Source organism: Dermacentor silvarum, chromosome 6, assembly GCF_013339745.2.
Source record: "Dermacentor silvarum isolate Dsil-2018 chromosome 6, BIME_Dsil_1.4, whole genome shotgun sequence".
Classification (NCBI taxonomy): domain Eukaryota; kingdom Metazoa; phylum Arthropoda; class Arachnida; order Ixodida; family Ixodidae; genus Dermacentor; species Dermacentor silvarum.
Window position 1 is genome coordinate 182,692,415 of NC_051159.1, and position 10,276 is coordinate 182,702,690.

General features: G+C 46.4%; 1 protein-coding gene across 4 annotated transcripts; it reads right to left on the reverse strand.

The window, feature by feature from the left end:
- Positions 1-4,679: 4,679 nt before the first annotated feature.
- LOC125946461 (uncharacterized) lies at positions 4,680-9,915 on the reverse strand. Of its 4 annotated transcripts, none has more exons than XM_049669920.1 (5): positions 9,754-9,915; positions 8,608-8,741; positions 7,933-8,055; positions 6,447-6,558; positions 4,680-5,392 (listed from the first exon to the last, which is right to left on the reverse strand). In XM_049669920.1, exons 2-5 carry the CDS (start codon positions 8,646-8,648, stop codon positions 5,240-5,242), a joined length of 429 nt encoding a protein of 142 aa, XP_049525877.1. In that variant the 5' UTR covers positions 8,649-8,741; positions 9,754-9,915; the 3' UTR covers positions 4,680-5,239. The 4 variants fall into 4 exon arrangements, 2 of the variants coding, with proteins under 2 accessions (XP_049525877.1, XP_049525876.1); XM_049669919.1 differs by having other exon boundaries at positions 7,933-8,067; XR_007467607.1 differs by lacking the exon at positions 8,608-8,741.
- Positions 9,916-10,276: the final 361 nt, after the last annotated feature.

A 10,276-nucleotide genomic window follows, 5' to 3' on the forward strand; every position in this document is an offset into this window, starting at 1 on the left:
TGCGATATTGTGCCTCACAGAACCATCCGCTTGTCAGTAAGCACGATACTAATGCACCTACTTAAATGAACACATCAGCGCACATTTATGAACGTAGTAAAAGCTCACTCGTGATGCCTAGAAGCGTTCGCTGTACTCGAAGTCAGAAAGGTTTTTCACCGAGACTATGGTGTCCTCTTGTGCAAAAACGATGATGTTGATAACTGGTTGAACAGAAGGAGGAACAGATTGGAACTGTTCGTATTCAAACGAAGACTACAACGTAACTTCCCTGTTTTAATGGTTCCCTACCACATTCCCCACAATTGTTTTCCTTCCTAAAATTCTAAAATTCAAGTTCTCAGGACAAGGATAAAAAAAAAATTGTTCACAATTTATGAGTTCCTCTTTTTCACGGTTCCTCTTTGCTTTTGCTGATGTGTTAATAAACTCTTGCGAAACTGCCTACTCTGTTGCTCATTCCTTTGTTTCACTCATGATCAATTTACTTTGAATATTATATTTTCGGTATTCTACTATCATCGGATAGGATAGGATAGGATAGGATAGGAATAAACTTTATTTGTCCAGCGGTTAAGGCTGTTGGTGCCCGGGGCTAGGCTGCCAGGGGTCCATCGCCGGAGAAAAATCTTTCGAGATCCTCGGCAATGGCCCTGGCCCGCTGGACGGCCCACTCCTGGTCCTCGGGTGCCTCGCTGAGGAGGGCGGCTTGCCATCTCTCAGCGAGGCGCCCCGCTTCAGAAGGTCCTGCTGTTATCTTCCCCCTTCCTCTTGGTCCTTCTTCTTCAGGGCGTTGACCTATCGGAATCTTGGCCTATCTCCCATACTGGGTTAGTGTCATTTTTTAATACATCACCAGCATCAGCATCAGAAGTGAACGCGAGAACGTATAGTACTTACCCTATAAACAAGGTTACACACTTTGTTGCAATTATAAGTTATGGCAGTTGAGCCTCGCCTAGTATATCTTGCTCTCTCCTATAGCGCCACTGCCTAAAGAAAGCGAACAAGGCAAGCATCGTGGTGAATAAAAAAGCGCTGAGCTGTTCAGCTCCGTCTATGTGTCTGTGGAGGTGTACATCATTTAAAATTACTGGCACATACCCACTACGGGGGATGAGCCAAGAGCCGGGTATGGTTCAAAATAAAGTAATATGACGCCATAATTTTAGAGTAGGTATGTTAAAAACAAAATGTGTAGACTGGAGAGAATGATTATATGAAAATGTTGAAGCAAATGAACTACGTAAAAAATATAAAAAATCAATTTGTTTGAAAAAAAAAAGAAAGCTTCAATCCTGAATTTAAAGTTTAAATCTCCTTGAATCTACAAGAAAGTCTTAACAGAACTGACAGAGAAAAAAGATTATGGGGTTTTACGTGCCAAAACCACGATCTGATTATGAGGCACGCCGTAGCGGGGAACTCCGGAAAATTTCGACCACCTGGGGTTCTTTAACGTGCAGCTAAATCTAAGTACACGGGTGTTTTCGCATTTTGTCCCCATCGAAATGCGGCCGCCGTGGCCGGGATTCGTTCCCGTGACCTCGTGCTTAGCAGCCCAACACAAGAGAACTGACAGCCGGGCTAGTTGGTCTTGATCCATATTTAAATGTGCGCTTCTCTGTCGTCCATGTTGTTTCTTGCCCTGGACATGGTCTGGGCGTGCCAACAGAATCCGCAAATATCGGCCAAGCATAATCCGACGACAGTCGAGTGGGAGGCGACCCTGTCCAGCTCGGACCCAGAACAACAACAAGCCCTGGTCAACCGAGCCCGGATGGCGGCAAAAGCCAATGGTCTTCCGGACTAGGAGGTCCGACTACAAAACGGCTATTAATTTTCAATAATAAATGTTTTATTCTCTGGACAAGTCCATTCAACGATGGAGAAAGTCTTAGGTGGCAGCGCAAACTTTTCCCTTGCTGTGCCCAAGAGTAGATGCACCGCAAGGATAGTTAATCTTGAACGGGTAAATATAATACAAGAAGGCAGAGCGGTGTTTCTAAGGTTCTTATATCTAATGAATCGGCGGCAAGATATGAATAAGTGTTCTATGGCCTTATCTTCTCTGCGAAGAGAACAAATCAGCGAGAGTCGGTGATCACCCCTGTGCAAGTAAAAAAAAATTTTTTTTTAATTAAAGAGGCTATGCGACAGCGTAGCCTACTAATAGCCGCTTCCTTTCTTCTTGTTCGGCACAGATTAGGTTTCGAGGGGCTCAAAAGGTGGTTAACATCCGAGGAAATAGCTATAGATAGCACAGAGAATTATCGCAGCATCATTTGCCGCCAAAATCTTGCTGCTTTGATCAAAGCTGATGTAGGAAGGATTTGAATGGCCGGACTACCTTCGATGCCTCCGCCAATGAATCTGCCAGGCTTTTTTATTTTTTATTTTTAGAATACGAATCGAATAGGAATAGTGAATTTCAAGCAAGGTGTAACACTTGGCGAGTTGGTTTATGTTCATTATAACGGTACAACTATATTGTCAAATATTTTGATGTGAGTTGTTTTTTCAGCTCGGAGCAAAGTCGGAGGGCCTGCGTCGCTGTAGAAAAAAAAAAAGAGGCCAGGTCATTCTGCAAAATACTTTTGCTCTGTAAATCAGCGCGGAAGTTTTGTGCGTGTGTTATTGGCGTAGTGTACAGCATTCCACTTTCATGTGGAAGAATGTACATTGGCAAGACTAGCACCTGCCTTAATGAGAGGTTACGCCAGCACGACAATTTAAAAAGCACGCCTTCATCACATTTTCATGCGAAAGCCTCAAATGGCCCATTGAGCGAAAAAGCCTGCGTATGTTGAGCACGCCTTTCTTTGGGGCGTTCCTTCACAGCCCAAAATTTCACCGATCACTGCGGGCTTATGCGCTTCACGTCGCGCAACACAGACAGATACGCAGTCAATGAGTTGATAAGGGTGATAAGGAGTAATGAGGGATAATATGGGTCGCATCACAGTTGATAATGGCTCGACGCGGATGGATGGCGTCAAGGTTCTAAAGAGCGATGGGGGCTTATAATGGTCGGATCAATTCTGATAAGGCTAATAAGTACCAATAATGGTTGATAAGGGTCGGATTAAATCCGATAAGGTTTATAAACACCGATAAGAGTTGATAAGGGTCAGATCATGTCCGATAAGGTTAATAAGGACAGATAAGGGTTGATAAGGATCGGATCAATTGCGATGAGGTTGATACCGACCGATAAGAGTTGATAAGGCTCGGATCGAGTCCGATAAGGGTTGATAAGAGTTTATACTTGTCGGATCAAGTTTTGTAACATTGATATTGACACCGGGCTGCGTGGAGATGAGCAAGTGGCCCAATGCTTACACATATTTAGACAACTCCCAGAGGAGTTTCTGCGTGAAATTTTTATCATATTACCACCCGGTTCCTGGCCAATACCCCACAGCGTAAACACCCCACAACATAAACAAGCCAACAGCATCAAGCCGGAATCGAATTGGACCTCCTCCGAAGACCGCTACGCAGGCCTGCGACCATCCGGGCGTTCACACAACGGCCGGTTTTCTTACAAGATGCCGTCAGGACTCCCAGCACCGGCAGCTCGTTGGCGTTCTCAAACAGCTGCTTCTGGACGCAGTCTCCAAAGTAGGGCTACACGGCGAGCTCCAACCGACAGGGAAGGAGCCACGGGCAGCCGATGAACCAGGGAAGGCGCCGTACTTGTCGGCCACGTCCCCGTGCGGCGGCCACTAGCGTCCACGACACACTGCGCTGACTCAGCTCCCAGCCCTGTACCATTTGCTGACGCAGCAGTGAAAATAATTCAAGAAGCCGACAACAGGCAGCCCAATAGCAGCTTTCGGGCGACCGTCGAGCTATCCCGTGTGGTAGAGCGATTCAGTGGAAACGCCTTCTGCAAAGCCCGTTATTCCGTAATTGCAGCTCATGTGACGGATGTGTTCGACGCGTCCGCAACAAGGAGTGGTTGCGAAGGAGCGCCGAACCCTCGCGTGAACTGACGATCGACGGTTGCACCTGGCACTGACGTTGCGGCTCGAGTATGACCGCTCGGAGATGAAAGCAGTCTGCGGCTCTCACTTGTGGTCTATAAAAGCGCCGGTTGCACAACTCGTACTATGCCCCGTACACGCAGCGCGAACCATTGTTCCTGGCACTCTTCGCTGTTCCGACGATTTCGAGACAGTGCTCTCGGTGCGACCGACCCTTGGTATATCTTGACTTTGGCGTACTCAACCTGTCCTCCATTTGATGACTCCAAGTGTATAGTGAGAATACCGAATTACTGGCTCCTGAACAAGGGCTAGGTGTCCCGTTAAAGCTTGCTTTAGCGAAGATTTGAGAAACAATCGCTGGAACTCCTCTTCGCAGATTCGTGATAACGTGGCTCGACCCTAGCAAGAAAACATTTAGAACGCGCGGCAGTCGATCTTTAGATCACTTTACCATTATTCCAGCCAGCATAAAGACTGCGCTGCGTACTTATGTTAATATTCAAAATAAACGTAGTTTTCAGCTCTCAGACACTTTGTACAAAACGAGAACGAGACAGAACGTTGCGCACTTTTTATCGGGTGATGTGCTCGTGAATCGATTCTGCAAAGGAAAAAATTGCATTTATTGCGATGAGTCTTAATGCCAAGAAGGTTCCTTTTCTTCGACTTAATGCGTTTACTGCCTTTTTATGTGGTGGATGTTGGTCATTGCAGACACCAGTACTCGTACTCGAAAAAATGTTAGAAGTACTCATAAAAGCAGCTGCCAGGCAATCGTGATGTTGGACTTATCAGCGAAGGTGACGCGCCAATGGCCAACAGCCGTTCGGGAATTCAACCCCAGATTTACACGGCTGGCTCACGACTAACGAAAAGTGAGACAGCGTTTTTTTTTCTTCGTTTTTTTTTTTGCTTTACATGTTTCACATTCGGCTAACACGTCCGAAATGATGTTGACTCAGTGCACTATAGAGGGCGCAAAAGATGCTTGCAGCGTTCTTTCAGTTCTTTTCGCTTGAAGCAGTTGTCCGGGCCTGGTAGCGCGTTTAGCCATCGCACATCGTGATTGGAATTGCATCTTCAGGCGGCGGGCATTTCTTTCCAGCATGTGGGTGATATCGGTTACGTTCGTAACCCAAGTAGCCCGTACCAGCTGCCGCAGGAAATATAAAGCCTGCGGATGGTAAAAAAATTATTTACATATTGTCTTGGCGTCCTCGGAGGAGATTTTAACAAAGGTGACGCAGTTACAGCACGGTTTGTCGAGAACTGCGGCGCTGTCCTTGGCCGCGCCTCAGTGCCCGGCGCAGTACACAGCAAGCGCACAGCAGTCCGGGTACGGTCCCGGTCCTCTGGTTCCCAGTTGCCCCTTGCACTTCGGGTCCACGTCCTCGATGCACCTGTCACCACGGGAAGCCATGTGTTCACTCATGCGTCCACTGCTTTACGACGGCTTGTGGCCACGGATTGCGGGAACCAAGCTGCTCAGCCCTGTCTTAGACCATGCACAAATGTCACGTTTTAAATTCAAAATAAAATAATTACAAAACAGTTTTATACGTCAGCCTTTCAGTACGACAGTTCGGCTGTTTCTTAGGACCTACTGCAAGACGAGTTGCTCAATGTACCGAAACAATTCATACGCGGTCATTATTACTGTCGGGATATCACCCACATGAAGCAAACGACACTGACATATAAGCAACCACCACTTATTCAGTCTGCTAAAATCAAGCAATAAGTTATAGTTCTGAACGTTACACATATAGTTGCTGCAATGTAAGCGATCTGTGCAAACGTCAAAAGAGAATGCGTTCTCTTCGTCAGCGCCTTTTAGCGGAGACGCCACTGTTCCTCCATACTTGACTCTGAGAACTTGCAACGAAACAGGCATTGCGCGCGCTTCAGAGAAAATAAAGATGGGGGCCACCGATAAAGCCGCGACAAACAGCGGCTGCCATCGTTCGGCTGACCTGCAAAATAAGCCCATGCAGGTCCACCAGCTTGGGCCAGAATAATGCAGCGATTCTATTTCAACCCTTTTCCTTCTTGAACTTGTCATGATCTACGTTACCACCAGGTCGTTATCGGTGGATGATAAGAAAGCAGTAGACCTGAGCGAAATACATTGTTACATTATAGCGACCCGGCCGTTGCTGAGTGGGATCTGAGCAAAGAATTAAGAGTGACGAGCGAGCGGCGCGTCCAATTGGCAGTGCACGATCAGAAGCGGCAGAGTCATTCCGTCTCGATTCAGCGGCAGATGTCTTGGAAAATCCATGCGCGAAAAACACTCCACGTGCTACACAACACCAATGCGGTCTACAGACAGCCATGAAAAGGGACGCACTTCACCTCGTTTTCGTGGTGATTGACGTACTGCGCCACAAGACTCTGGGAATACTCTTATGAACTCGTACGGTTCGATGTAGCGCAAAGTGCACCACTGCCCACCTGGCTATATCCCACGTGCCATTGCGGCAAGTCTCGAGCTGGCATGGACGTGTTCTCGAGATACTGAAGCCTTCGTTGACGAGATGACCGGTGGGGTCCAAACAGCCGTCTGCTATTGAGAGGAAGAGCGAATCATTAATCCACAGTATCTACTCTAACACCAAAACGAATGATATGATCAGTGCGAGGAACGAGTTTTGATATAACCTGGCGTAAGGCACAGCCAATAATTTCACTTGAATCTTGTTTCCAGGTAATTTCGTCTACAGGAGCCTTGTATTATGGATTATGTTATCTAATGCTTACGTGTAACACAACACGAATTGCGTGCAATGCAGTGATATCATTATAAGAGTTGTGTAGCACGAATCGCTACCTCCAATCTTCGCAGCTCTGAATGGAGGACTTCCAGCGCCCTCGGCTCATATGTATATATGTATGGCAACACATTCACTCATACATTGAAAACATAATCTGATACAATAAAAACAACATTGTGAGCAAGGAAATTCAAATTTCAGAGAATAGACAGTTATATCATACCGTGATCCATTATCCGTTCCATGATGAGGCATCTGCACATGTGCGAGCTATCCTTCCACTGCGGCTGACACGGGACCACCGCGCCGAGCTAACCGCGCGTGTGCGAGTTCTTCCCGGCTTTACCGTAGTGATAGAAAACTCATAGAAAACGTAATTGGCTCATATTATGATAGCTTTTAGCTCTGGCATGCGAAAGCATGCGCCAAATCAGCAAATAAAAAAGTACTCAGTTAAGTTGCCGGAACTGAACTGAAAACCGCTTTCATTACTGATTTTCATAACCTGTGTGACTAAACAGAAAAAAAAAATCGCAGGAACTCCTCTGGGAGTTGCCTCAGTATGAGTAAGCATTGTGCCACTTGCTCATCTCCACACAGCTCGGTGTCATTATCAATGTTATGCAGCTTGATCCAAATAGTATAAACTACAGCGCTGCGGCGGCACGAACGGCTGCGGACGGCGGCGCAAGGCGAACTGATGAGGCAAGCAAACCCTATGAATAAACTAAGTAAACCACTGCAGGTGGCGGCGCCAGGTGCGCTGATGACGTTCCGATCATTATAAGCCGGTATCGCTCTTTAGCGCCTTATCCATCCTCGTCGAACCATTATTAACCGTTCTCCGGCTCCCTGTCGTGAAAGCGATCTGCGGTGGGAGCAGGGAGTGCTGCGAGTAGCTTCGTTGGCGTTGACAGCACGAAGGCTGCTGTGGGCGCTATCTTGAAAGCGATCGTCTTATGGGACGGACGGATGGACGGGTTTTTTTTTTTTTTTCTGAGGGGGGGGGGGGGGGTAAGCATAGAAACGCTTACGCCTAAAAAAGCAAAAGAGAAAAACCAGCTTGTGTATGACATTCCCATTAAAAAACTGCCATCGGTAGTTATTCCTAAACATAAAGAATGGGGCATTATTTCAGCACACGTGATTGGCACAGTTCAACTCACGGGTTACGGTCCTGTTGTTCTGCGATGGTAGAAAGTGGCTTTCGCTGCTCCCGAATACAAGAGCAAGGAAGACGGTTGCCAACAGCCTCGTAGTCATCGCCGATAACGGAAAGTTCGCCGCTCCTGGAAGAAAGACTGTAATTGGTGCTATAGTTGCACAATCTACCGACGGTCACGTATAAGTTACTCACATTCGTGTTTGAATAACTCGACTCAAAGCCAAGTGACGGGTCGTTGCTTTTTGAAAAAATGTGGGACAAAAATATTTTTCCCCCATATTTGGGACAAAGAACATATACTGTGGCTCGGACTACCGTACAACTGAGTCTAACAGCGGTCAGCCCGAAATGAGTTCGCTCGATGACAGGGGGAAGTTGTGGAGCTGTGCACCTCTCGAATATTTTCTTGGAGTTTTGAAAAACGCCGATCAAATACCTACCTAAAAACGAAACATCGTTAATGTGCTCGAAACAGTAGAGGATCCATAATCTAACAATAGTGCCTCCTCAAACAATTAGGCCGATTGCCTCACCAGTGGAAGTCGTGAAAATATCCTGCATCCAATCACAGATTATCAGTTATAAAACACTTTTAGCTACTAAATGTGCTAACTCATACCGCTGAGAGACAATTGGTTAAAAAAGAATTACGAAAAAAGGTAGCGGCATTTCTCACCTTGAGATGTAGATGTAGAGCCTAGATGAGAACAGCGACATTTAACTTCTTCTTCTCTTACTTGTGTCGGCTTATACCCAAAGTTGTTAGCATATAAATTCGAATGCACGGATTCGTAAGACGAACGAGCTCCCCTGTAGTTGGCATGCGCCACCAACAATGAAAATAACAGGGATTACAGGCTGTCACGTGACGTGGCTGTTTGCGTGAACGGTCATGCTTTCCGGACATGGTCTTTCCCGTTTACCACTCGGCACCGCTATTATTCGGCGTCAGCGAGGCGTGGTTCGTGCACACGAGCGCGTCGGTGATAATGTCTTACATGAATGTAATATTTTAAGAGAGCGGCACTCAGGCGAGGCGATCAACAGTGACAGCCTGCATGCGCCTGCAGCAACACAAATGACTCGTTCAACAGACTATACGAGCCGAGAAAGCGCGAGAAAGTTTATGACACTGTCCGATCTGAAATGTACTTCGCAATCAATAATTAGGAAGCGCATTTCCGCAAACCCTTTTCTCGATGTGACAACGGATCTGCCCTGTCTGCTTGTTTTTATTCGTCCATGTTCTCAATGATTCATCAACTGCCGCATGTACCGGCGGCACTGGTACACACTGCATTCAGCAGCTCGTTATCGATATAGTGTCCTTTTTTAATGTTAAAGTTATGTACGAAAATATAGGCGGCGTGTCTCACCCATCCTTCTAAGTGACATGAAATAATTCTTGTTCAATCAGATAACTTTAATAAATTCTGGACATTCTGGAAAGAACGGGCGCTTGCATTATCCAGCTTATTGGCTATTGCACGCAAGCGTGAAGCTGTCGATAACTGGATGAATTTCTAACTATAAATCTCTTTTTTTCGACGCTCCTTACAGCAACATTTTTGTGCCGTGTTCCGACAGCAAGGCCTTCCGGTCTTCTTGAATGTTCTTTTTTTACCTTTTGTTTTTTTGTTTGTTTTAATTTCATTGTTCTGAATAAGTCGCATTCTCGCACTTTGTGCAATATTCATCGCAACAATTACTATTTTCGCATGCACAAGATAACACGATTTCACAATAACACAATTTCACGATAACACAATTTCACGATAACACAAGAACCAATTCAGTTTAGTAAATAATCATTATAGCTTACGTTCACCGAAATCCCATTGTTCACTTCGCCGCAGTACTCTAAAGTAACATGTAAGCCTAGAAAATCGCTTGAGTTCGCCTAGACTTCTTCACAATCTGCCAACATGCTTATTTTTATTTTGCTGCACGGAAAGGACCAACCAAGACAAATTCTTGGTACCTGCATCACAACAGACAACTGACGACACACCTTGGTTAAATATGGAACTATATATTTTCACGCAAGAGCGCGCCATCGGGGCTGGCTTTGGCCCAGCCTTCTACATTGCAGATTCAGAGCACGAACCTTTTCGACTACTCTCGAAACACAGCTCGTACTGCCGCTCCTTGCGCGGCTCCCGTGTTCGCTATATCACAGCGCTCCAGTACACGCCAACTCACAGGCTCCTCGAGCTGGGCGTACACAACACGCTCGAGGAGGTCGCCGAGGCGCAGAGAATAGCGCAGCTGGAGAGGCTGTCGGGCACCAAAACGGGAAGACGAATCCTCGACCTGCTCGGGATTCGATATCATGAGGCGCGGGG